The following is a 25,166-nucleotide window of genomic DNA, read 5'->3' on the forward strand; positions in this document are numbered from 1 at the left end:
CAGGATGTGGGAAAATTGAGACAGTAAGGCACTGTTGGTAGAGTTGTGATCTTATCCAACTATTATGGAGAACAATTTGGAATCAAGTCCAAAGGGCCATAAAACCCTTTGACCCAGCAATACCACTACTATATCTATATCCCAAAAAAGATAAAAAACCAAAAAGGAAAAGGATTTATATATTTATAAAAGCTCTTTTAGTTGTGGCAAAGAATTAGAAATTAAGATGATGCCCAGCAATTGGAGAATGGCTGAACAAATTGTGGCATATGATTGTGATGGAGGATTATTTTGGTATAAGAGATGATGAGCAGGATGCTCTCAGAAATACTTACAGAAACCACATGGATTGACAAAGTGAAATGAGCAAAACCAAAATATGATACACAATAATAGCAATATTGTATGATGATCATCTGTAAATGACTTATTTCGGCAATACAATAATCCAAGACAATTCTAAAAGACTTATGAAAAATGCTCTCCATCTCCAAAAAAAGAATTTAAGGAATCTGAATGAAGACGGAAGCATACTTTTTTTTGGGGTGGGGGGAGGAATGGGAGGGAAAGAAGACGAGTGTGTATGTGTTTTTCTTTTACGATATAACACAGATATAGGTTTTGCACGACTGAACTTTTATAATAACCTACATAAATTTTTTTTTTTTTGCCTTCTCAATAAGGGGTTGGAGAGAATTTGGAATTTAAAATTAAAAAGAAAAATGCTGAAAATTGTTTTTATGCATAATTGGGGAAAATACTAATAATTAATAAATTAGATAACTTAAATCCTTAATTTTGGCCTTTCTTAAATCTTAGTGCACTCTCTCTGAGACTAATCTTAATTTCTCATTTGTCTATCTTGTCTATATACAGTTGTTTAGAAACTATCTTCCTGATACTGTCTTGAGAGCAGAGACTGTTAATTTTTTCTTTTGCCTTTCTTCCTTCTTTCCTTCCTTTCTTTTTTGCTGAGGCAATTGGGATTAAATAACTTGCCTAGGATCACACAGCTAGGAAGTGTTAAGTGTATGAGAGCATATTTGAACTCAGGTCCTTCTGACTTCAGGGCTGTTGCTCTAGCCACAACTGTGCCACCTAGCTGCCCACCTTTTGCCTTAAAAAAAAAAAAAAAATATATATATATATATATATATATATATATGGATATGGATATTATTATGGATATTACCAATATATTCAAATATACCAATCTATTAAAAATATTCACTTTTGGTTATCTTTAACTTTAGAAAAATTCCCATTAAATCCTGCCTAAATCTTGATTTCTGTTACTTCCACCCACTCTCTTAGATTTGTCCTTTGAATTCAAGAAAATGTAATCCCCTAAACATATGACTATTCAAATACTAGAAGACAGTTATCATGGCTTCTTTGGATCTTCTCTTTAAAAGACTTTTAAGTTCCAACAACTGATGCTATGGCAAGATTTAAAGAATCCTTTATAATTCTAAATCATGAACTCTGAATACTTTGTCCCTTACTGGTATTGTCATTAAAATGCATTGGTCAGAAAAGAATAAATGTAGACTGATTGGGCAGAATATAATGGAATTATCGTATCCCTAGACTGACATTCTGTATATTTTACCAGCTTTTTTGTTCTCATACTTTAACTTTAACTCTTATTGAATATCTAGCTCATTTAAAATATCCTAATCTTTCCTGAGAACTATCTATACATGCAGAGAAGACACTAAAAAGGCACTAAGGATGGGGTGGAGGGAAGTGTTCAATTACAAAAAGTAAGACAGTCCTGCCTTATACTATACCAGAAAACAAAGGGGAGTGGTGCCTAAATGAGCAGTTTCAGAGTTAACAAGATGGTGAATTGCTCCATTAGGTAATTTTATTCTTCCTAAAGCAATGCTGTAATTGTTACAGGATGACTTTTCCCATTTTTTGCATCTTTTGTAAATTATCTTTAAGATATTATATATTTTTGTTGTTAACTATGATACCACTATCTGAGGAAGTCCCTGCCATTTCCACAATTGAGGTAACAGAGGCCATCCCTTCTCCACATCTTTGCTCAAGTCACTGAGGTCTGTCTTTAAATGGTCAACATCTTGACTTATGCCTTTTGAAACCACATCCCTCTTCCTTACTGCTAATTTCGCTTTCAGTTTTTCCTTATACACTGATTCCCCTCTTAGCTGAACTCAGACAACCCCAGGTCACCTGACTTGCCATTCCTTCAGGCTCCATCATCCTACATCTCTTCTCCCTTTTGAACTGCAAGTCCCAAAGCCATCATAAGGGCACAAATCACTTCACATATGAAACATTTTCCCTCCCAAATTGCCCCTTTCCCCGTCACTTAACTACTGATATAGTGTCTCTGGTCTTTCTGCTTCTGTACTGGCTGTCCTCCAGACCTGGAATACTCCTCTCCTCACATCCACCTCTGGGAAACTTGTTTCCTTCAAGCTTCAAATCAAAGACCACCTTTTGGAAGAGGTTTTCCTATCCTCCATACCTCCAGCTGTTAGCACCTTCTCTTCTAAGGTTACCTTATATGTACTATGTATCTTGTAGATACCTATATATGTACTTGTCTATTTCTTAATTCTAAACTAAGAGACTTCAGGGAAAGGACTGTTTTATTTTTGTTCTCATATTCCAGAACTTAGCATAGTGCCTGGTTCATAGCAAGTGCTTAAGAAATGCTTGTTAACTGACCGATTTCCTAGCCAAATTCCTGGAAATCACCTACTTAATTATTAACCAGCTACCATCAGTGGGGGGGGGGGGGGGGGGGGGGGGGTAGCAACTACAATGACAAAGTAATTTTAAAAATTATTGAAACAGGGAGGGCATATGTAAAGTTGTACACATATAAATAAAGCTAGAAACAGGAGTTTGTTTATTTAGCAAAGAAGAGGATGGGAATATAAATGCTTTGAAATTTTGAAATTGGTGTAATTTGAAATTGGTAACTAGTTCAACAACTAGCTGAAAAAGATGAGCCAATTTAAATGAATAGTGGGTTCAACTTAGGTACATCAAGTTTAAAGCACCACTGGCAAAAGAGAGAAATAAAAACTGATGCTCAAAAGGATCAGGGTGGGAGATGAAGATACGGGTTATCCAAACAGAAATGATCATTAAAGCCACAGGATTGAATGAGATTACATCTATCAGAAATAGAAGATATTTAAATACGTAGCTAAACTAAATGGAAAGCATGTCATGGAGAAGTTCTACAGAAGCAGAACAATGAGAACCTTAGTGAAAGCCATTCATCAGGGAGTAGGATGGAGATAAGTGCTTGCAAGACAGAAATTCATTGGAAGAGAATCAGGAAATTGCAGTATCATGGAAAACCAGGGAGGAGATCAAATGTCAGGTAGTAGAATGTTTAAGAGCATTAAATGTTATAAAAAAGTCAAGGAACTCGGGGACTGAATAAAGTTCATTGGCATAGGCAATTAAGAGGTCAGGGATAAACTCCAGGAAGCAGAAGACAAGTTCAAATACTGTCTTTTCTTCTTAAGATCCATGTGACCTCTACTTTACTTAAGTTTCTCAATAGCAAAATGAGATATCTAACTTTGGAGGGCCTTTCTAGGATTAAATCTGTAATTCTAATGAGTAACACTACAAACCAAAGAATTAAGGAGTAAATAGGTAGTGAGGAAGTAAATGTAGATCCTTTTCAAGAGAAGTTTGGCAGTAAGATGAAAGAGAAGGTAGTGAGAGGATAGCAGAGTCAAAATAAAGTATCTATTTTTAGGGTCACCTGTATAGCTTGTAAAAGAAAGGGAAAGAGCTAATGGAAGATACACAGAAATGGCCCTAGATTCTAGGATAAACAAAAGTGTATAGAATGAAGGATACAGTTTCAAAAGGTTACTTTTCGTAGTTGGAGGATTAGCTGCTAGGAGATTTTACTGACAGTGGACTAAAATAGCTGACCCTGAGCAAAAAGAAGCAAGTAAAGTTAAAAGGGGAATGATGAGACTGGGGATATAAAGAATGAGTTCTGGACTTTAGGTCATTCAATCTAGGTAAAGAAGATGAATACAAAATAACACTAATAAAAATAAAACAATATCATAGAAGTTAAATTGCATAGTTGGAGGCTTATAAAGTTATAGAGGAAAAGGCAAATTAGTTAAAGCTAGACTGGTCACAAAAGGCTAATTTTTATTTGTGCTATTTATCTTCCAAAGGAGGAAAAAGCCTTCAACTATTAAAATATTCACTGATTTACAAATGTGTTTTATCTTCCTTGGGCAACATTATTAATGTTATTTAGGTCACTTTGTCATATATAAGAAAAGGATGAAGATTTTTTTTTTTTTTTAGTAACACATCTCTGTCAGATAAATCATTTTTTCTTTTGTTTTGTAGAGGCAATAAGGGTTAAGTGACTGGCCCAGGATCACATAGCTAGTAAATGTCAAGTGTCTGAAACTGACCTGTTCTTCAAATAAACAATTTATATATTACCTATCTGGAATTATTTATTTCCTTTAATGGACTAATCTGTTATATTCATGATATAACACTGATCACCTCACCTTTCTCATATATCACTAATTAAAATTAATGGATTTCCTATAATTATTCTTTAGAATTCTACTGAGGGAAATTTTTTTTTTTAAAGCATATTGGTCCAAACACAGGTCACATGATATTTCTCAAATCTGGTTTACATGAAAACTGCATATAGCATAGAAATTGTTAACTTTTATATCTATGTATTTAATTTTTTCCCCAAACAGATTTCATTTTAAGAATGTTACCAAGATTCAGGATTAGCTTATATACTTGCATTTGTTCCAACATTTTTCAGATGGTAGTTTAACTATCAACTAAGATTTCAAGTACATCTACAAAAATACTTAAAATTATGCCAAAAAAGTAATTCACCAATTCTAATTTGAGGGAGATTTCTTCTGAGTATGTGCAAGATTCTTCAGAGGTCTAATGATAACCTCACACCATGTCAATATTAAGCAATAAACCAATAACAAAATACCGAAATACAACTTCCAAACTGTGGCTTTCTATGGACTCTTACCTGTATAAAGCATCATCGATCTCCATTGAGTCACCTGCCATGTGGGGGGAATGTATGTTTCCACTACAAAGAAAAGATAATAATTATTAGGGTAAATAAAATAGCCCAAAAATACTTAAAGATTTAACAAATATTTATTAAACTCTCATTATGGTTTAGGAACTGTAGGACAGAAATTATGATTTCACTCATACAGTATTTTCAGATGAGGAAACTCTTATTTACTAATGAAGGTGGCAACCTCTACAATTTATAATATTAGAGAATCGAATAAAATACTGACAGATTAAATGACTTGTTCAGAGTCACAAAAGCAGTACCTGTCACAGGTAAATAAGAAGTGGCATGATGCTAAAAAGTCAAACTTGGAGGCAAGAAAGACTGGATTCAAGGCATACCTTTGATACTAAGTTTTACAAATTTAACTTTATAAGCCTAAAAAAAACCACGTTTTAAAATGTATATTGTTTTAAGATGAATACATTTTTATTTCTTTTCAAGTATGGCCTGAATGCTTCATTTGGATATGGTAAGACCCTGGGTTCTCAAAAGCTAAATGAGCAAGGTTAAAAAATAGGAAATCTTACTAATCAAGAAACTGGGGGCTATTTTCTGAGCATATGACTAGGTAAACTGAGAAAGACTCAATCCATGATTGGCTTTTTTTTTGCTGAGGCAATTGGGGTTAAGTGACTTGTCACACAGCTAGGAAGTGTTAAATGTCTGAGACCAGATTTTAACTCAGGTCCTCCTGGACTTCAGGGCTGGTGCTCTATCCACTGGGCCAACTAGCTGGCCCTGGCACATTACCTTTCAAAGACATCTATCTAGTTAGAGCAAATATAATCTGGACCAGTGGAAACACAAAAATATTCTTTATCTACTGAAGAATTAGCCCTTTTTCACTGAAAGAGCAATATTCTCTACATGATGATAAACTAGGTCTTAAAGAATTATGAAATGGGATTAAATACTAGTTTCTTTAAAAGCATTAGCAAATATGCAAGTACATTCTAAGTTTTCAGATACTCATGATTAAATCATGGTATCTTTAATTCTGTCATTAAAATAATATTGCATATTTTCATTTAAACTATATTTGATCAAAATCAGATGCTCTTGATTAACTCATGAATTTTTAATGAAACCAAAGATTATGTGTCTCCACAAATTTTTTTCCTAAAATGAACTTACAATTTCTTCATCTTCAAAATAAAATAAGGACTCACAGAAAATAACATTTTGGATTTGCTTGACCCTTTGCTTGGTAGTACCCATGAAATCCTTCAAAAAAGTGAGGTCTAATGGGCAAAGTTTAAAGAAAATGAGGAAAAGGTATGTTCTAAATAGCTCTTCCATTAAATGCTTACACCTTTAGAAAAGTATATCCCACAGTTATTTCAAACAAATGTGATTAAATTGACCCATTACAAACTCCTGTTTAATTGAATTTTTAAAATTCCTGCAGCCAAAAGTCATTGTCCTGGATCAAGTTTGTGTTAAGCCTTTCCAAAATGAGGTAGGCCAGTCCTCCAAAATAATCTAACAAATTTGATACTCATTTGATTTGTTAGCTTGAGAATAATGGAGTGCCTCCAAAAGAATATTGCTTTATGCTAGATGGCACTGTGAATGCAATGTTCAAACACTTCAAACACTTAGCTGTGTGATTTGGAGCAAATCACTTAACCTAAATCTACCTCAGTTTTCTCATTTTATGAAACAGGGCTAACAATAGCACTTCACAGAGTTGTCCTGTGGATCAAATACGTTAACGTGTGTCAAGTTTTCTAAACCTTGAAACCTTACGTGAATGCTATTTATTTGTAATTGTATATCAGCACTACAACTATTGCAATGATGTGGTCTTCTACTATTTACTTTTGCAAGGCTCACAACAGAGGTAGAGAACTGGGCCTGTAATTTCAGTGCTATAAGGAGCTTCCAGGGGAGGAAAAGTCCCTCTACCATTTTGAAGGAGCACTTTCTCCACAAGAAAGAGCGAAAGGCAATGTGTCAAAATCAAAACGGAAAAGGTGGGAGGAGAGAAAAGGATCAATCTGTACATGAGGATCTCAGCCAGTGCATATCAACTTAGAAGTATATATATATATATATGGGTGTGTATCTCTGTATGTGTGTGTATATATATATATATATACACACACATACATAGATACATAAAACATATATAGATATAAAATACATATATACATATATATAAAATATATAGATATAAAATAAAATTGTCTATGTTCCAACTATTTTTCTCTCTTTTGTTAAATATTTCCGAATTTCATTTTAATCGGGTAAAGTATGTGGTCGGCCTAGGACAGTGAGCGGTTAAGGGACTGGCTCAAGGTCAATGTTTATTCTATTTAGGCTCATTCTGGCCGAGTGTCAGCGACACAGAAGCGTCAGATAGCTGGGATTTTGGACGTCCTCAGTTTATTCCTTTAGCACTCATCCCCCTCCTTCCCGCTCGCTGCTGCGCCAGCTTCTTTTGCTTAAGGAGAAATTCTCTCCCACAAGCGCAAACCCACTGCGACGGACCCAAAGTGACCGCTTCCTCCATCATTTCTTTTAACGCGGTAGGATCGGTGCGGTAACCATTTCCTAGGAGCAGGAGGGATCCCAGACGGCGCTTTTTTGCAGGTGGGAAGGACAAGGGGGCCAAGCTCTGCAGCCCACAGCGGGCCAGGAGCGGCGGGCTGGCGCCACAGGGGCTTCCCTTCTAGCCCCGCGGGAGCAGGGACCTCCGGACGGACCCATTCTCCGGGTTCCTAGGCCTCTGGGTGGGGTCAGCGCTTGGGCTCATCTCCCGGTTTTACACGGAGGCTGGAAAAGGCCGAGAGGGCGCCCGGGGCGGGGGCTCTCCTGCCCCGGCGGAGAGCGCGGCCCGAGTGGGCCCGCGCCCTCGGGCCAGGGGATCCCTGCGGGCTCTTCCCGGGCCGCCGCCGCCGAGGCTACTTTCTCCTCAACCGATGTCGCGGTCCGTGAGCCTGGCGCTGCCCCGCCCCCCTCTCTCAGGTCAGCTCTCCCCCCGCCCGGAGCCTGGTGCCCGGCTTCCCTCTTCCGGCCTCCCGCGGCGAGGCGTGGCGAGCTCGGGTCCTGGCGGCGCTTTCCAGCTCCTGCCTGCCCACGCCGGCCCCTCGGCCGCCTCACCTGCTGGTCTCCCCCGGGTCTGCCGAGGTCGCTGCGGCTGCCGCCTCTGCTCCCCCAGCCGCTGGGAGACAGTCGGCTTCCTCCATCTCCGCTGCTGCCGCTGCTGCCGCCGCCCAAGGGAGGCAGGGAACGGGGAGGGGCCTGCGGGGTCAGGGGGCGGGGACAAGTGATGTCGTGCGGTAGGGCGGGACCCACTTCCGGCCCTCGGTGTCCTCTACTTCCGGTGCGTGGAGGTGGCGTGACTGGCAGCTTCGTATTACACCGATGTGTCTGTGTGTGTGCTACTGGAAGCTGCTCATTACACTAATATACTGTGTGTGTGTGTGAGAGAGAGCGAGTGGGAGAGACAGAGAGACAGAGACAGAGATCCAGTGAAAGAGAGAGAGAGAAAGAGACAGAGAGAGAGAGAAAATGAGAGACAGAGAGAAAGAGAAAGAAAGAGACAGAGAGAGAAAATAGAGAGAAAAGAAGGAAAAAGAGGAAAGAGAGAGAGAGAGGGAGATAGAGACAGAGGGAGAGAGAAAATGAGAGACAGAGAGAAAGAGAAGGAAAGAGAAAGAAAGAGACAGAGAGAGAGACAATGAGAGACAGAGAAAAAATGAGAGAGAGATAAAGTAGGAAAGAGAGAGAGAGAGGGAGATAGAGACAGAGGGAGAGAGAAAATGAGAGACAGAGAGAAAGAGAAGGAAAAGAGAAAGAAAGAGACAGAGAAGAAAAGAGAGAAGAGAAAAAGAAAGAAAAGAAAAGAGAAGAGAGAAATGAGAAGAAGAAAAAATGAGAAGAGAGAAAAGAAAGGAAAGAGAAAAGAAAGAGACAGAGGGAGAGAGAAAAAAAGAGAGAGAAGAAGGAAAGAAAAGAGAGAAAGAAGAGAAAGAAAAGAGAAGAAAGAGAAGGAAAGAAAAAAAGGAGAAGAGAGAGAGAAAAAGAAGGAAAGAGAAAAAAAAAGAAAGACAGAGAGAGAAAAGAAAAAGAGGAGAGAAAAAGGGAAGAGAGAAAGAAGGAAAGGAAAAACAGAGAGAAGAAAGGAAAGAGAAAAAAAGAAGAGGAAAGAGGAAAGAGGAAGAGAGGGAGAAGAGAAGAGGGAAAAAGAAAATGAGAGAGAGAAAGAGAAGGAAAGAGAAAGAAAAGAACAGAGAGAGAAAAAATCAGAGAGAGAAAGAGAAGGAAAAAGAAAGAAAGAGAGAAAAAATGAGAGAGAGAGATAAAGGAAAGAGAGAGAGAGAGGGAGATAGAGACAGAGGGAGAGAGAAAATGAGAGACAGAGAGAAAGAGAAGGAAAGAGAAAGAAAGAGACAGAGAGAGAGAAAGAAAATGAGAGAGAAAGAGAAGGAAAGGAAAAAAAAGAAGAAAGAGAGAGAAAGAAAAAGAGAGAGAGAAAGAGAAGGAAAGAGAAAGAAAAAGAGAGAGAGAGAAAAATCAGAGAGAGAAAGAGAAGGAAAGAGAAAGAAAGACAGAGAGAGAGAGAAAGAGAAGGAAAGAGACAGAGAGAGAGGGAAAGAAAATGAGAGAGAGAAAGAGAAGGAAAAGAGAAAGAAAGAGACAGAGAGAGAAAATCAGAGAGAGAAAGAGAAGGAAGAAAAGAAAGAGAAGAAAAAAAGAGAGAGAGATAAATGGAAAGAGAGAGAGGAGGAATAAGAGAGGGAGAGAGAAAATGAGAGACAGAGAGAAAGAGAAGGAAAGAGAAAGAAAGAGACAGAGAGAGAGAGAGAAAGAAAAAGAGAGAAAGAGAAGGAAAGAGAAAAAAAGAGACAGAGAGAGAGAAAGAAAAGAGAGAGAGAAAGAGAAGGAAAGAGAAAGAAAGAGACAGAGAGAGAGAAAATCAGAGAGAGAAAGAGAAGGAAAGAGAAAGAAAGAAGGGAAAGAACAGAGAGAGGGGAAAGAAAAGGAAAAAGAGAAAAAGAGAAAAAGGAGAAGGGAAGAAAATGGGAGAGAGAAAGAGAAAAAGAGAAAGAAAGGAAGAAAAAGAAGAGAGAGAAAAGAGGGAAGAGAGAAGGGAGGAGAAGAGGGAGAAAAGAAGAGAGAGAAAAAGAAGGAAAGAGAAAGAAAGAGACAGAGAGAGAGAAGAAATGAGGAGAAAGAAAAAAAGAGAAAAAAGAGAAGAGAAAAAAGTAGGAAGAAAGAGAAGGAAAGAGAAAGGAGAAGAGAAGAAAAGGAGAGAAAAGAAGGGAAAGAGAAAAGAAAGAGAAAGAGAAGGAAAGAGAAAGAAAGACAGAGAGAGAGGGAAAGAAAGAGAAGGAAAGAGAAAGAAAGGAAAGAGAAGAGAGAGGGAAGAGAAGGAAAGAAAAGAGAGACAGAGAAAAGAGAAAAAAGGAACAGAGAAAAATGAGAGGGGAGAAAAAGAGGAAAGGAAAGAGAGAGAGGGGATGGCAGAGGGAGAAAATGAGAGACAAGAAAGGAAGGAAAGAAAAAAAGAGGGGAGGGAGGAGAGAGAGAAAGAGGGAGAGAGAAAAAGAGAGACAGAGAGAAAGAGAAGGAAAGAGAAAGAAAGAGACAGAGAAAAAATGAGAGAGAGATAAAGTAGGAAAGAGAGAGAGAGAGGGAGATAGAGACAGAGGGAGAGAGAAAATGAGAGACAGAGAGAAGAAAGGAAAGGAAAAAAGAAAGAAGAGAGGGAGAGGAGAAGAAAAGAAAATGAGAGAAGAAAAGAGAAGGAAAGAGAAAGAAAGGAACAAAGGAGAAGAAAAAATAAGAGAGAGAAAAGAGAAGAAGAGAAAGAAGAGACAGAGGGAGAGAAAATAGAAGAGAGAAAGAAAAAAGAGAAAGAAAGAGACAGAGAGAGAGGAAAGAAAATAGAGAAAGAGAAAGAGAAAGAAAGAAGAAAGAAAGAAAAGGAGAGAGAGAAAGAAAGGAAAAGAAAGAAAAGAAAGAGAGAAAAAGAGAGAAAGAGAAGGAAAGAAAAGAAAAAAGGAGGAGAGAGAAAAAGAGAAGGAAGAAAGAAAAAAGAAAGAAAAAGAGAGAGAAAGAGAAAAAGAAAAAGAGAGAGAGAAAGAGAAAGAAAGAGAAAGAAAGAGACAGAGAGAGAAAGAAAATGAGAGAGAAAGAGAAGGAAAGAGAAAGAAAGAAAAAGAGAGAAGGAAAGAGAAAAAGAGAAAGAAAGAGAAAAAGAGAAAAAGAGAGAGAAAGAAAGAGAAGGGGAGAGAGAGAGAGAGAAAATGAGAGACAGAGAGAAAGAGAAGGAAAGAGAAAGAGACAGAGAGAGAGACAATGAGAGACAGAGAAAAAATGAGAGAGAGATAAAGTAGGAAAGAGAGAGAGAGAGGGAGATAGAGACAGAGGGAGAGAGAAAAGGAAAGAGAAAGAGGAAGGAAAAAGAAAGAAAGAGAGAGAGAGAAAAAGAAAAAAGAGAGAGAAAGAAAGGAAAGAAAAAAAAAGAGACAGAGAGAGAGAAAGAAAATGAGAGAGAGAAAGAGAAGGAAAGAGAAAAAGAACAGAGAGAGAAAAAGAGAGAGAAAGAGAAGGAAAGAGAAAGAAAGAGACAGAGAGAGAGAAAATGAGAGAGAGAAAGAGAAGGAAAGAGAAAGAAAGACAGAGAGAGAGAGGGAGATAGAGACAGAGGGAGAGAGAAAATGAGAGACAGAGAGAAAGAGAAGGAAAGAGAAAGAAAGAGAGAGAGAGAGAGGGAGATAGAGACAGAGGGAGAGAGAAAATGAGAGACAGAGAGAAAGAGAAGGAAAGAGAAAGAAAGACAGAGAGAGAGAGGGAGATAGAGACAGAGGGAGAGAGAAATGAGAGACAGAGAGAAAGAGAAGGAAAGAAAGGACAGAGAGGACAAGGAGAAGAAAAATGAGAGAGAGAAAGAGAAAGAGAGAGAGGGAGATAGAGACAGAGGGAGAGAGAAAATGAGAGACAGAGAGAAAGAGAAGGAAAGAGAAAGAAAGAGACAGAGAGAGAGAAAGAAAATGAGAGAGAGAAAGAGAAGGAAAGAGAAAGAAAGAGACAGAGAGAGAGAAAGAAAATGAGAGAGAGAAAGAGAAGGAAAGAGAAAGAAAGAGACAGAGAGAGAGAAAATCAGAGAGAGAAAGAGAAGGAAAGAGAAAGAAAGAGACAGAGAGAGAGAAAATCAGAGAGAGAAAGAGAAGGAAAGAGAAAGAAAGAAGAGAGAGAAAGAGAAGGAAAGAGAAAGAAAGAGACAGAGAGAGAGAGAAAAATGAGAGAGAGAAAGAGAAGGAAAGAGAAAGAAAGAGACAGAGAGAGAGAAAGAAAATGAGAGAGAGAAAGAGAAGGAAAGAGAAAGAAAGAGACAGAGAGAAAGAAAATGAGAGAGAGAAAGAGAAGGAAAGAAAGAAAGAGAGAGAGAGAGAGAAAAAGAGAGAAAGAGAAGGAAAGAGAAAGAAAGACAGAGAGAGGAGAAAGAGACAGAGGAGAAAAAAGAGAGACAGAGAAAAAAGAAGGAAAGAGAAAGAGACAGAGAGAGAGACAATGAGAGACAGAGAAAAAATGAGAGAGAGATAAAGTAGGAAAGAGAGAGAGAGAGGGAGATAGAGACAGAGGGAGAGAGAAAATGAGAGACAGAGAGAAAGAGAAGGAAAGAGAAAGAAAGAGACAGAGAGAGAGAGAAAGAAAATGAGAGAGAGAAAGAGAAGGAAAGAGAAAAGAGACAGAGAGAGAGAAAGAAAATGAGAGAAAAGAGAAGGAAAGAGAAAGAGAGAAAAAAAGAAAAGAAGGGAGGAAGGAAAGAGAAAGAAAGAGACAGAGAGAGAGAAAGAGAAAAGAGAGAGAGAGAATGAGAGACAGAGAAAGAGAAGGAAAGAGAAAGAAAGACAGAGAGAGAAAATGAGAGAAAGAGAAGGAAAGAGAGAGAGAGAAAAATGAGAGAGAGAGAGAGAAGGAAAGAGAAAGAAAGAGAGAAAGAGAAAAGAGAGAGAGAAAATGAGAGAAAGAGAAGGAGAAGGAAAGAGAAAGAGAGAGAGAAAAAGAAAAGAGAGAGAAAATGAGAGACAGAAAGCGAAGGAAAGAGAAAGAAAGAGACAGAGAGAGAGAAAGAGAAGGAAAGAGAGAGAGAGAGAGGGAAAGAAAATGAGAGAGAGAAAGAGAAGGAAAGAGAAAGAAAGAGACAGAGAGAAAGAGAAAGAAAATCAGAGACAGAGACAGAAAGAGACGGAAAGAGAGACAGAAAATGAGAGACAGAGAGAAAGAGAAGGAAAGAGAAAGAGACAGAGAGAGAGAAAGAGAAAAGAGAGAGAGAAAAAGAGAGACAGACAGAGAAAGAGAAGGAAAGAGAGACAGAGAGAGACAGAGAGAAAGAGAAGGAAAGAGAGAGAGAGAGAGAAAATGAGAGACAGAGAGAAAGAGAAGGAAAGAGAAAGAAAGAGACAGAGAGAGAGAAAGAGAAAAGAGAGAGAGAAAATGAGAGACAGAAAGAAAAGGAAAGAGAGACAGAGAGAAAACGAGAGACAGAGAAAGAGAAGGAGAGAGAGAGAGAGAGACAGAGAGAGAAAGAGAAGAAAAGAGAGAGAGAGAGAGAGACAGAGAGAGATATTCCCCAGATGTAGAACCCCCTGCCCCTTCAAATTCAGGTCCAATAAAGTCAACGAGCATTTATTAAACAGCTATTATATCCCACCACTGTGTATTAGGATCCAATGAAAAAGGGAAAAAGGTGGTCTTTAAGGAGCTAGGGCCCACAGTCCAGGGGAGACAAGGGATGCAAAGGAATTTTGGGGGTAAATTGAATGCTCAACACGGGTCCGAAGATTTCATCGTGGTTGGCGAGGAAAATGGATGAGAGATTCCGCGGCCAGAGGAATGCCCGGTTTCTCCGAATTTTAAGAGTTTCGTAGAGACCCTGAGAAGTGACGTGACTTTCCCAGAGTCACCCCGCCAGGAGTCCTCGGAATTGGCACTCGAACCTTAGATGCCTTTACTCCGATGTTGTTTACTCTATGCCATCGGTGGTTGCTTGCTTGTCATCGGTCCTGGCAAAGCAAGAGATGAACCTTCTGTAAAGCTGGGGTTATAGGAAAGACCATGATCCAGATCCGAACCTTCTAAATTTAATTTGTAGTTATATTAGTGAGTATGCCTGGATTATGTTGGAATAATTTGTATATTTCTATATATGCGATCTTATTCCCCTATGTGTGTGTGTGTGTATGATGGGAACCCTTTTCCCGTTTTATGTTGTTATATATATATTAATATTAAAGATATATACACAAATTAAATATACATATAACAAATATCTGTGTTTTGTAATATAAAGATTGACCCCTCTTCCCTCTGTGTGTGTGTATATATATATATATATATATATATATATATATATATAAGAGAAAGAAAGAGACAGAGAGAGAGAGAGAAAGAAAAGAGAGAGAAAATGAGAGACAGAAAGAGAAGGAAAAGAAAGAAAGAGAAAAGAGAGAGAGAGAAAATGAGAGAAAGAGAAGGAAAGAGAGAGAGAGAGAGAAAATGAGAGACAGAGAAAGAGAAGGAAAGAGAAAAGAGAGAGAGAAAATGAGAGACAGAGACAGAGAGAAAGAGAAGGAAAGAGAGAGAGAGAGAGAAAATAGAAGAGAAAGAAAGGAAAGGAAAAAGAAAAGAAAGAGAGAGAAAGAAAAAGAGAGAAAAAAAGAGAAGAAAGGGTGTATATATATATATATATAAAACACACACATATATATACACACACACACACTACACACACACACATACACACACACACACACACACACACACATATATGGTTGGAAAAGTTGGAGTCATGTTGTAAAAGGGCTTTAAATGCCAAATTTAGGAGATTATCCTAGGAGCAATAGGAATCACTGGAGTTTATTGAGTAGAAAGTGTGACGTGGTCAGACTTGTGCTTTAGGAAAATTGGTTTGGCATCTGATACGGAGAAGGTGTTGAGCATCATGCAATTTGAGGCAGGAAGGCTATTCTGAGGCAGCAGCCTCATAATTTTAGGGGGCAGCTAGATGGTATAATGGATGAGTGTTGACCGAGTCCAAATTGAATTTGGGGGCTTAAATCAAATTTGGCTAATCTTATTAGCTATGTGACCCTGGGCAAATCTCTTAAATTTGCCTCGGTTTCATCATCTGTAAAATGAGCTGGAAAAGAAAATAGCAGACCAGTCTAGTATCTGTCAAAAAAAAAAAAAAAAAAAAATCTGATATGGGGTCACAAAAAGTAAGGCATGACTGAAACAATTGAAGAATAACAAAGACTTATGATTTATAAATAGTCTGAGATTTGCTCTCAACCTTAATTGCATTTGCAGTGGCAAGTTAAATCCTCAGAGATTAATGGCATCTGTTCCTAATGAATTTAATGAATGAGCCTGAAGGATTTATATGCTTCTAAAGCTGTTGTCCTGAGTTCTCATTCTGGGGTATTCCCCCCAAGATTAATCATTAGTGATTAATATACCAATTATAATTTGCCAGTGCCAGTTAGCATCTTTTCAGTAAAATTCACCAGCTAACAATAGTTCTTCAAAATTCTAGAGGATATTTACTTAAAAATAGAGGGAAATAGAAGTGTGACCTTCCTTTCCAAACTTTCCACACTCTCCCCTCTGTGGTCTTAGAAAGAGTTGACTCAAACTTAAAGTGGGACCTACAAGCATTCTACCAATTTCATTTCTGTATGTGGGCAGCACAAGCAAGTAAGTCCTTTCCTTGCTTTCAGGGAATTATGTCTTGGCTGCTGATTTGGTTGATTACTGGACTGGGCCAGATATTTGGCTCTTCCTTGGGTTTAACTGTTTCTGCTTCAGCTGCCAGCTCAGGCTTTGCTACAGACTCCAGTGCCTGGATCTTAAGTGATTCCTATCACTTGTAAAGCTTAAAAAGTCATGATTTGGTCCATTTTCTTTCTCATTTCCATTCACCCTGAGATCAGGAAAGAACTAATGCCCCAAACGAAGAAACAGAGGTGCCTTGTGGTCATAGCCATGTGTTAGCCCTGCTTCTTTCTCCACTTGGAAACTTGCCTCACTCACTAAAAGGAGAAGGAGGTAGACTTATGCCATTGGAACTTTTTGACGCTTACTTGGGTCTATCTCCACAGCCAATTAAAGGAATTTTCATTATTGATTTCATGCAATAAGTGGATAGGAAACAGTTACAGAATACCTTAGCATGTTATAAAATGAAGGGCAGTACCTTCCATACATACATTTCTGAAGCTAGTACCCCAAGGATCCATGTGGGCACCAGGCAGAACATTGCATATTCTCAAAAGATTGGGCCTCTATTTATCAGGTCTTGTTATTTGTCCATTTGTCCAAGGCCCTCAACTAGGGACGTGTGACTAGAGAGAAAACTGAGGGTTGCAGAAGTAGAATCAATTAGACTTCAGAATTGATTAGATATATTAGGTAAGGGTGAATGAAGAGCCCAGGGATTGTGACCTTACTGGAAAGATAGTGCTACCCTTGATAGAAAATAGGGAAATGTGAAAGAAATTTGCGTTTTTTGAGGAAAAATAATGAGTTTTTTTGAACATGTAAACTATGAAGTACCTATGGGACAGCTAGTTCAAAATATCCTCTAGATAGTTGATGATAGAGGACTGGAGTCCAGGATAGAGATCAAAACTGTGTATATAGATTTGGGGACAGCAGTGATAAAGTTCATAGAAATTAATGAGTTCATTAAGTGAAAGAATATAGAAATAGAAAAGGAGAATATTAATGAAAGAACTTGGGGATATACCCATAGTTGGGAGGCAGAATAGTTAACAAAGGAATTTGAGAAGAAATGGTCAGATAGTTAGTAGAGCCAATGGTGAACAGTGTCAGGAAAACCCAAAGGAAGAGTAGATGGTCCAGAAGGATAAGGATTGAGAAAAGACCCTTAAGTTTGGCAACTAAGAGCTCACTGGTAACTTGAGAGAGAGCAATTTCAGTTGAATCATGAGATGGGAAGCCAGATTGCAAAACAGCAGTTTAATGATGCAGGAGTGCTCAGTTGACACAGAGTAGCTACCCATTTTCAAGATCTAAGTTCATAGTTTCACTGAGACTGCAGCTCTCATTATTCTGTAGTTAGACAAAGATTCTCTGGTCCTCTTGTTGAATCTGATTTGCATCCAAACAACCTCATATATTGTTATATTATTGACTTCTTTGAGAGTTTGCTTTATGTATTACAAATTATATTCTGGAGTGGTATCATGGGATTGTTGGCAGATGCTGAGGGCAACAGGGAAGTAGTAAAAATTTCTTCCCTATGCTTCTAATAGAGTTGAAAAAGAAAAAGATTAACTCTCACTAATATTTGACTTTTTTCCTTTCTACAAGGCTAGCCCCCAGAGGAATCTCAGTAAAGCTTACCATAATCCAGCTTTAAGGCATTGTCCACAGCGTGGTGTCTGAATCCTCAGACAAACCTTCATAAACACGATGAGTTGGTACAAGGCAAGCCTAACCTAGTTTCCCCTGTGACTCCATTAGCTTCAGTTGCATATATTGTTCTTAATATGGGACCAGGAGTTAATGTTAATATCAGTTGTACATGAATTCCTGCAAGTCATTTTACTATGTCAAAGCAGTAGATGCCACTTGCTTGATTCTTTATTCCTTCAGGTGCTAATAGTGACCTTTTCTCCCTACAATCGCTAGTGTCTACCATAGATCAGATACTTAATAAATGTTTATTGATCAATTCTTATTTTGCTTATATTTCATATACACTCATTTATAGATTGTGGGGAACCAGCACTAATCTACAGGTGATAAAGCCACATTCCTAAGATTACTTTAACCTTGAATAGGCAGACATCTAGGTGCCTTCTAATCACATTCTGGAGCTTCCTGCTTCACCAAAGACTCAAGGTCAACTCGTCCTTTGGTGGGAAATTAATCCTTTGTCGAGGGCCCCTCTGTACTAAGTTTGCACGACCCCTACTTCCTTTCCTCTTGCTATAAATGCTTGTACTTTTGCCCACAATAAACTAGACTTGATCAGAAAGCCTGTCTTGTCTCCATTCTTTGCGTCTCCTGTCCCTTGCCTCTTCTCTTTTCTTTTAGGGTCCACACTCTTGTCTCACGGGTCGGGACAATTGGCGCCCAAACGTGGGGCCCAAAAGATTTTGGAGTAGGGAGTAGCCATTGCTGGATCGAACCTCTGAACAAAAAGACTGCGCAGTCCCAGAAAATTCAGAGAATAAGGTTGCCATGGGTCTGTCTGCCCCAAGGAACAGAGACCTGAGGTAAGTGAGGTTTTGATACATGGGAGAGGACATTAGTGTACATGATAGGTTTGTTAAGGGTCTCAAAGACTCATTAAGGACGCATAGAGTAAAGGTTAAAAAAAAAGAACTTGTAAAATTTTTTAAGTTTTTAGAAGATGTCTGCCCATGGTTCCCACAGGAAGGGACCATTGATGAGAAAAGGTGGAAAAGAGTTGGAGATTGCCTTAATGATTTTTATAGAACTTTCAGACCTGAAAGGTCCCAATCACAGCTTTCAATTATTGGAATTGCATAAAGGACCTACTTGCTGCCCACATAACAATGATATTAACAAAGTAATTCAGGACAGTTCCTCTTTCTTAAAAGGTGCCCTTAAGTGCACCAATTCTAGGCTCAAATAAGGCTCCCATAACAATGACCATTCCCTTAGATAAGGTTTCAAATGACGCTCCTCCCAAAGCTGCTTAAATCGATTCGGCATTTGGGAGAGTAAGTCTGTCTGAGTGCCTTTTGGGGTACCATCTGGTTCTGGTTCTGGTTATTCTGGTTCTGTTCTGGTCTGTTGTTAGCAATCTGTAATCTCAGAATAAATACTGATGGGTTTAAAAATTCTGAGACAGGTATTTTCTGGGATACTGGAAAATATCCTCTGGGTATGTGTTATATGTTTGTTTAATGTTGTAACTATGTGTTCTATGTTCTGTGTGATTTGTCTGTCTGTTTTGTTGGTTGAAAAATTTTTAAGAACAACGTTGCAACTGTTAGTAAAACGGAGCTCTGCCTTTGTCTGTGTGTGTCTGTGTTAAAAGTTAGCAAGCTTGTAAGAGATAAAAATTCAGGCTGTGTTGCAGGCTTAGAAAACATCAAGAAGTTTGAAAAAATCTTTCTCTCTCCCTCTGTCTCTGGCTGACTATAGCAGTCTTGTGGGGGGAAAAGGAGAAAAGGGAGAGAAGGGAAGAAATAAAAAACGAAATAAATAAAAAACTAGATTGAAAGGGATTTGAAAGTTTAAAAAGTAATATATATATATATATATATATATATATATATATATATATATATATAAGAGCAGTGTGCTAACATTTAAAGAAAAGAAGTTTGAATGGAATATCTAGGCATTCTCGGTGAAGGCAGAGAAAAGCACTAAATGGGCTTGGAAGTTCACAGAAGCCCCTTTGGATTCTGGAAGGGAAAAAGGGAATTCAAGGTGAAACAAACTTCCCCCTGGGGGTGGAAGTCCTGGAAAAAGCCCCTAGTCTGTTTTGCTGATGTAAAAGCTTTGTTAAGTTTTAAGAACAATGATTAAGAAATTTGGGAATTGGTTATTTGAAAATTTGCTTGTGATTTTAAACTTTTTTTAACCTGATGTACTAATTTGTAAGTAAGGAAAAGCCTACTAGAGTAAAGAGCAATAAAATGCAAGCTTATCCTGGCCTGGGCAATAAAAAGCTCTGGAGATAAGATGCTAATAGCTGTTAGAAGAAATGTGGCAGAAAAGAAAAGAAAGAAAAAAACTTTTAAAAACAGCTGTATTTAGTTTGTTACCTTCTGAAATATATTCAGTTATTTGTTAATATAAATTATACTTTAAATCCAGCTCTGCTGGACACGTGTGGGTTTTGTGGAGTTTTGAGTTATTCACTGTATAGTGTGAATCTTACAGGTTTTTGAAGGAAAAAGGAAAGAGAAGTCTTGGAACTTGGTAGATTTGGGAAGAAAGTAAATAAACTGATGAGATGTTGCTGTACTTCCTTCCTATGATGGGTAAGGTTTCTCCCCATAGGAACAACCTAAACCAGGCACAGATCAGGAAATGAAAAATTACAATAAATGCTTGTACCTTTGCCCACAATAAACGAGACTTGATCAGAAAGCCTGTCTTGTCTCCATACTTCGTGTCTCCTGTCCCTTGCCCCTTCTCTTTTCTTTTAGGGTCCACACTCTTGTCTCACAGGTCAGGACAATAGATATATACTTCTATGAATATATATATATAAAATCTGAAAGATTTTTTTTGAGGGCAATAACTTTCTTTTATCTTTTTTATAACCAGCACTCAATGTGTCCAATAAATGATTGATAATTTTATAATTCCCATAAAAGTGTTCGAATTCAAAGGATGTTTGTTTTCTGATGAGGGCCAAAAAATTTGTCAAATTTTAGAAGAAGGTTCTTCAATTGAGCTGGTGCCACAGTTTTAAACTGATAGAGATTCCTTTCTTAGTATACATACTAAATATCATACATAGTAGAAAAACCAGTAGTACATACTAAGTATCATACATAGTAGAAAAACCAGAGACCAAATACTTCCAAGGAGTCAATAATATATCAATTAAAGCATTTATTAACATTTACAGAGATTAGACAGATGTTACACAGGCAGAAATATTGATGGAAAGAAGTAATATTTTGTATTGCTAATATTAAATATTATTTTCTTTTCAAAACCTATGTCAAAATTTAGTTTCACTTTCATTCCAAGTATTTTGACATTTCCCTTATCTAATGATCTGATGGACATAATGAATAAAAATTAATGGTGTGCTTTAAAGTTACGACAGTTTCTTCCATAAGTTTGAGTAAAGTGTAAGATTTACTCTTTCCATAGGAGAGTAAACATATACCTGCCACCTGTTTGAAATCAGGCCAAAGGGAAAAATTCTAAGAAATGCCTTTTAAATTCAAGTTAATGAATTTCGTAGCCTTCTGCAACATAAAGGTATTGTGGCAGATGCTGAGAATGTAGGGCTGAAAAACAGCACAATGCCTATTCTTAAGGAATTTATAAACTAATAAAATTTCTCTTCGTAAAAATTGAAATTACTTTTGATGTAAGTAATATAAAACAAACTTGAGGACAAATAAACATGAATGTGGATATACATGAAGAATTAGCACTTAACCCTGATATAATCAATATTAAAACTGGTTTTGCTTTTCCATTAATTTCATATTTCCTAAATTTTTATTTTATGTTTTTAAAGAGACATAATGAAGACATAATAGAATGAAGACATAATAGAATAGAGAATTCTATTATATCTTCATGATGTGGAAGTGAGCTTGGGTTCTTAAAGACTATTAGAATAACATGTACTCTGGAAGGTCTAACAGAGCTTATGAGGGCTTCAAATTCTTTAAAGATTTTTTTACTTTCATTTGTATAGAAATTTCCCATACATGTGATTCTCAATCATGAATTCCTGTAAATGTACCATAGAGCTACTGAAGTACTGAATTTTTTCCTGTTACTCTTTTAATTTCTGAGGTGTACAAGTGTTCTACTTGAATTGGCCATTATCTTTTATTCTTGCAACATCACAGAAACACTTCCCTTTTTGGTCATACACATTCTTCTTAATGTTTTTATGACAAATCTTTTTTGCAAGTTGTTGGTAACATTCTACCAGTAAATTAGCTTCATCATACATCTTTTCTTTGCCATTTAACGCTCAAGTTCTGATTTTGAAGCTCTGAATGGTTATCTTAATACTTGTTAGCAGCATAGAGGCTAAAAACCAGAAACTTAATAGAGAAGAACCTGTGGTATTTTACCAGATAGAAAGATGGGTTATTTCTGGTGGCATTTATACTGCAGCCTGAACAGGTATAGAATTTTTAATATCATAGAATTGCCTATGACTATTTAGACTCTCCTGAATGGAAATATGATTTTTAGATGATTTAAAGTTGTTTCTGTGGTTTTTTGCTCATAAATCAAGTCTAATTTTCGTTTTACAAAAATATCAGACTGGATCATTTTTTGTAAACCATTATTTTAGTGATCCTAATTGTTCCTCATGTAGAATAACAACCCCTCTATGATTTGGTAAATAAGTCCTAACCTACTGTTAAGGCACTTAAAGATTTAATGACTTGCCCAAAAATCACATAGTAAAAAAGATAAGATATAAAACTATCTTCCTATTACTCAATTTTTTCAAGGCTGTCTCTAGGCAATTTCTTTAATGCTAATGTTTTCTGCTGTTTGGTTGCAAATCATGAAATACCATGTTCTCAGATAATCAAAATTTTAAGTGATCCAAAGGGCAATGGAAAGACTTGTTAGTGAGTGTAAATAGGCTGCAGTGTATTACTAATGATGAATTATATATAAAGAATGTTTCCTGATGGTATATGGATTCTCTGAGGGCAGGAGCAATTATATTTTTGTGACTATCACAGTTTATGGTACTTAATAAGTATTTGTGAATGATTAGATTGGAGAAATAACTTAAAGCCATCATTTAGGACATATATGACCATATAGCATGCACTAATTAGAGACAACAGGTGGCCAGCAGATATTCCTGAGATGAAAAAAATGAGAAGTTTTCTAATACATTCAGTAGAATTCTTATGGAAGATTTATAGGACATGAATAAGATTTGCAGAAGAAATGGTATGAAAAGTCTGTGACTTATATTGATATAGTTAGTACCTAAACTATTTATTACTTATCCATCTCAGCATTTATGTAATTTCAAAAGGAAACTTCTTGGAGAGTAGGGCTCCCTCTTCCACATCAAATTTCTTTTTGGATATGCATGTACCTTTTTTTGGTTTGTTGATATTGTAATTTACAAATCAAACTCCTACGCATGTGCACACACACACACACACACACACACATGCACAAAATGGATGTTTTGTGCAAATAAGTCTTTTTTCACATAATTACTCCTCTGCTACTATGACTTGATTAGTAAGTTTCCAAAGCAAGGTATGTCCTGTAGATTTCTAAGCCTATTTTCACTGACCCTTGCTTTAGAGTTTCATTAGGGTTAAAAAAAATATGAAGAATTTCTTTCAGATATAACATCCCATTTTCTTAGGCTGAGTATAATTTAATATAATTTTGGTATCTCAAATTTGGTAACCATAAGCTCACGTGATCTGTCCTCTTATTGACATACCTTCATAAAGGATGCTTTATGCAAGCATTGCTATGTGATTCAAGAGGTAAAATTGTTTTAATAGTCAACATGAAGGAATATGATTGGATATTAATAGTCTTATATAGTCTGTTCACCATATAGAGGATATTATTGTCCTATGGTATTCCTTTTCAATTATGACAGAGGTTAAGCCTAATAATTTTAGGAAAGATCTGTCAGCAACAAATATGGAATATACCATGTTGTATTTAACATTTGACTAAAAAACTAAGATTATATTTTTTGATATGAACTCTAACTCCCCCTTCCTTAAATACTACAAGTTCATACACACCATTATGTGACCCTAGGATGCTACAAATTTCTACAGAATCTTTAACTTAAAAACTTATATCTTAAAAATAAGAAATTTTTGAGTTAATATAGAAAAATTAAGCAAATTAAAATATTTTAGCTTTAAAATTAACATTGTCATTCTGCCACTGAATCTGATGCTGACAAAAGTAAGTTTTGAGTGCATCATGTATTTCTATAAATACAAAAAAATCACCTATATGGAGATTCTGAATAGCTCTTTTAAAAATATATTAAAAGCATCTAAAACATACCTGTTTTGAGTATTATGACATATGAATTAAAAAACAAATAAGGTATACTTGTAAAACATATTTGAGATCAGATTTTTTCTTTTTCAGAGGCAAAAATGTGATCATTGTCTTTTTAGGATTTAGGAAAGATAAGCTGTTCTTTCATAAGCTTATTTAAACAATCTGATTAGTTATGACTCACCTGCATTCTTATAGCACATAGTAAAGACCAGAAAAATTGGGTTCATTCCAGATATGATTATGATGTGCTTTTTTAGTGCATTAAAGTTTATTCAATAAAGATTATATAGTACAATATAATATAATGTAGGTTATTATAAGGATGATTAGGAATAACTAAAAGAAATTAGAAGAAAAAACATAGTATTAGGTAAATGTATTAAAATTATTGTTGAAAACTTTTGAGAAACTCAAATTTTTAGTTCTGATATGATTTAATCATAATTATTTAGATCAAGCTATTGTTTTGGTTATGGGGAGATATCAGAACAAGTAGATTTGTTCAGACATTCAGAAGGAGTGGGTAGGAATGTGTTTTACTTCATTGGAGACAGAAATAAGTAGACTAGGGGTTATTGTTTGTCTTTTGTTCCCAAAGAGGTCCACGATATTAGGGAAGTCATGCTATATCATATACATGAATTATGTTAAATTGAAGGAGGGCTATGCAAAGTCACCAGCCTTACTTTCTCCTGTGGAGCCATCTGAATTCATGGCAAGATAGAAATCAAGATGACTTGAGATGGCCCTGATTGCAGTGGGAGATGTGGTCCTGTTAAGTCAAGATCTTTAACAGGTCACAGTTTGCCTGAGCAATGCCCATTCAGTAATTAAAGTAGGAAAGAACTGAAGCAAAGAATGGCCTTTTACCTAGTCGAAAAAACAGAACAAGTGGATTTGTTAAAAAATACATATGAAAGAATGAGTAGGAATATTTTGCCTCATTAGTGTCAGAAATAGGCAGAGTGGGGAGACTGATACAGCAAAGGAAGAAAAGATATTAAGTGGTAGAAGTTAGAAAAGGGAAATCAAGAGGCTTCATGTATAATCTATAAGACCTGATCACAGTAATTTCCTTCCCACAAGTGTTAAGTCCGGGCTAGCTCCCTGGAGGTCTCAGGATCAGCCAGAGTCAGGATAAGTAAAAGTCCTTGATCTTTAGGGGGAGAAGCAGGCAAACTGCCAGGAGTTTTGCCAAAGATCTCTTCTTGATTCTGGAGTCCAGAATCTTCACCTTTCTCCTCCCTGCTGCCAAGTCACTCTGGCCTCTGTCACCCCACCCTCTAATCCTTGCTTTATCTTA

General features: G+C 37.0%; 1 protein-coding gene across 2 annotated transcripts in view; it reads right to left on the reverse strand.

The window, feature by feature from the left end:
• UBA6 (ubiquitin like modifier activating enzyme 6) overlaps positions 1 to 8,362 on the reverse strand; it is a 66,361-nt gene extending 57,999 nt beyond the window's left edge. The window contains exons 1-2 of one of the 2 annotated variants that reach the window (XM_031942747.1): positions 8,216 to 8,362; positions 5,051 to 5,113 (exon numbers count right to left, since the gene is read on the reverse strand). In XM_031942747.1, the coding sequence (XP_031798607.1) occupies positions 5,051 to 5,113; positions 8,216 to 8,301 (149 nt within the window). In that variant the 5' untranslated portion in view covers positions 8,302 to 8,362. Of the gene's footprint in view, positions 1 to 5,050; positions 5,114 to 7,818; positions 8,085 to 8,215 lie in introns of those variants that run through there. The other variant, XM_031942748.1, reaches the window with a different exon arrangement.
• Positions 8,363 to 25,166: the final 16,804 nt, after the last annotated feature.

The sequence above is a fragment of the Sarcophilus harrisii genome, chromosome 6, assembly GCF_902635505.1.
Source record: "Sarcophilus harrisii chromosome 6, mSarHar1.11, whole genome shotgun sequence".
Classification (NCBI taxonomy): domain Eukaryota; kingdom Metazoa; phylum Chordata; class Mammalia; order Dasyuromorphia; family Dasyuridae; genus Sarcophilus; species Sarcophilus harrisii.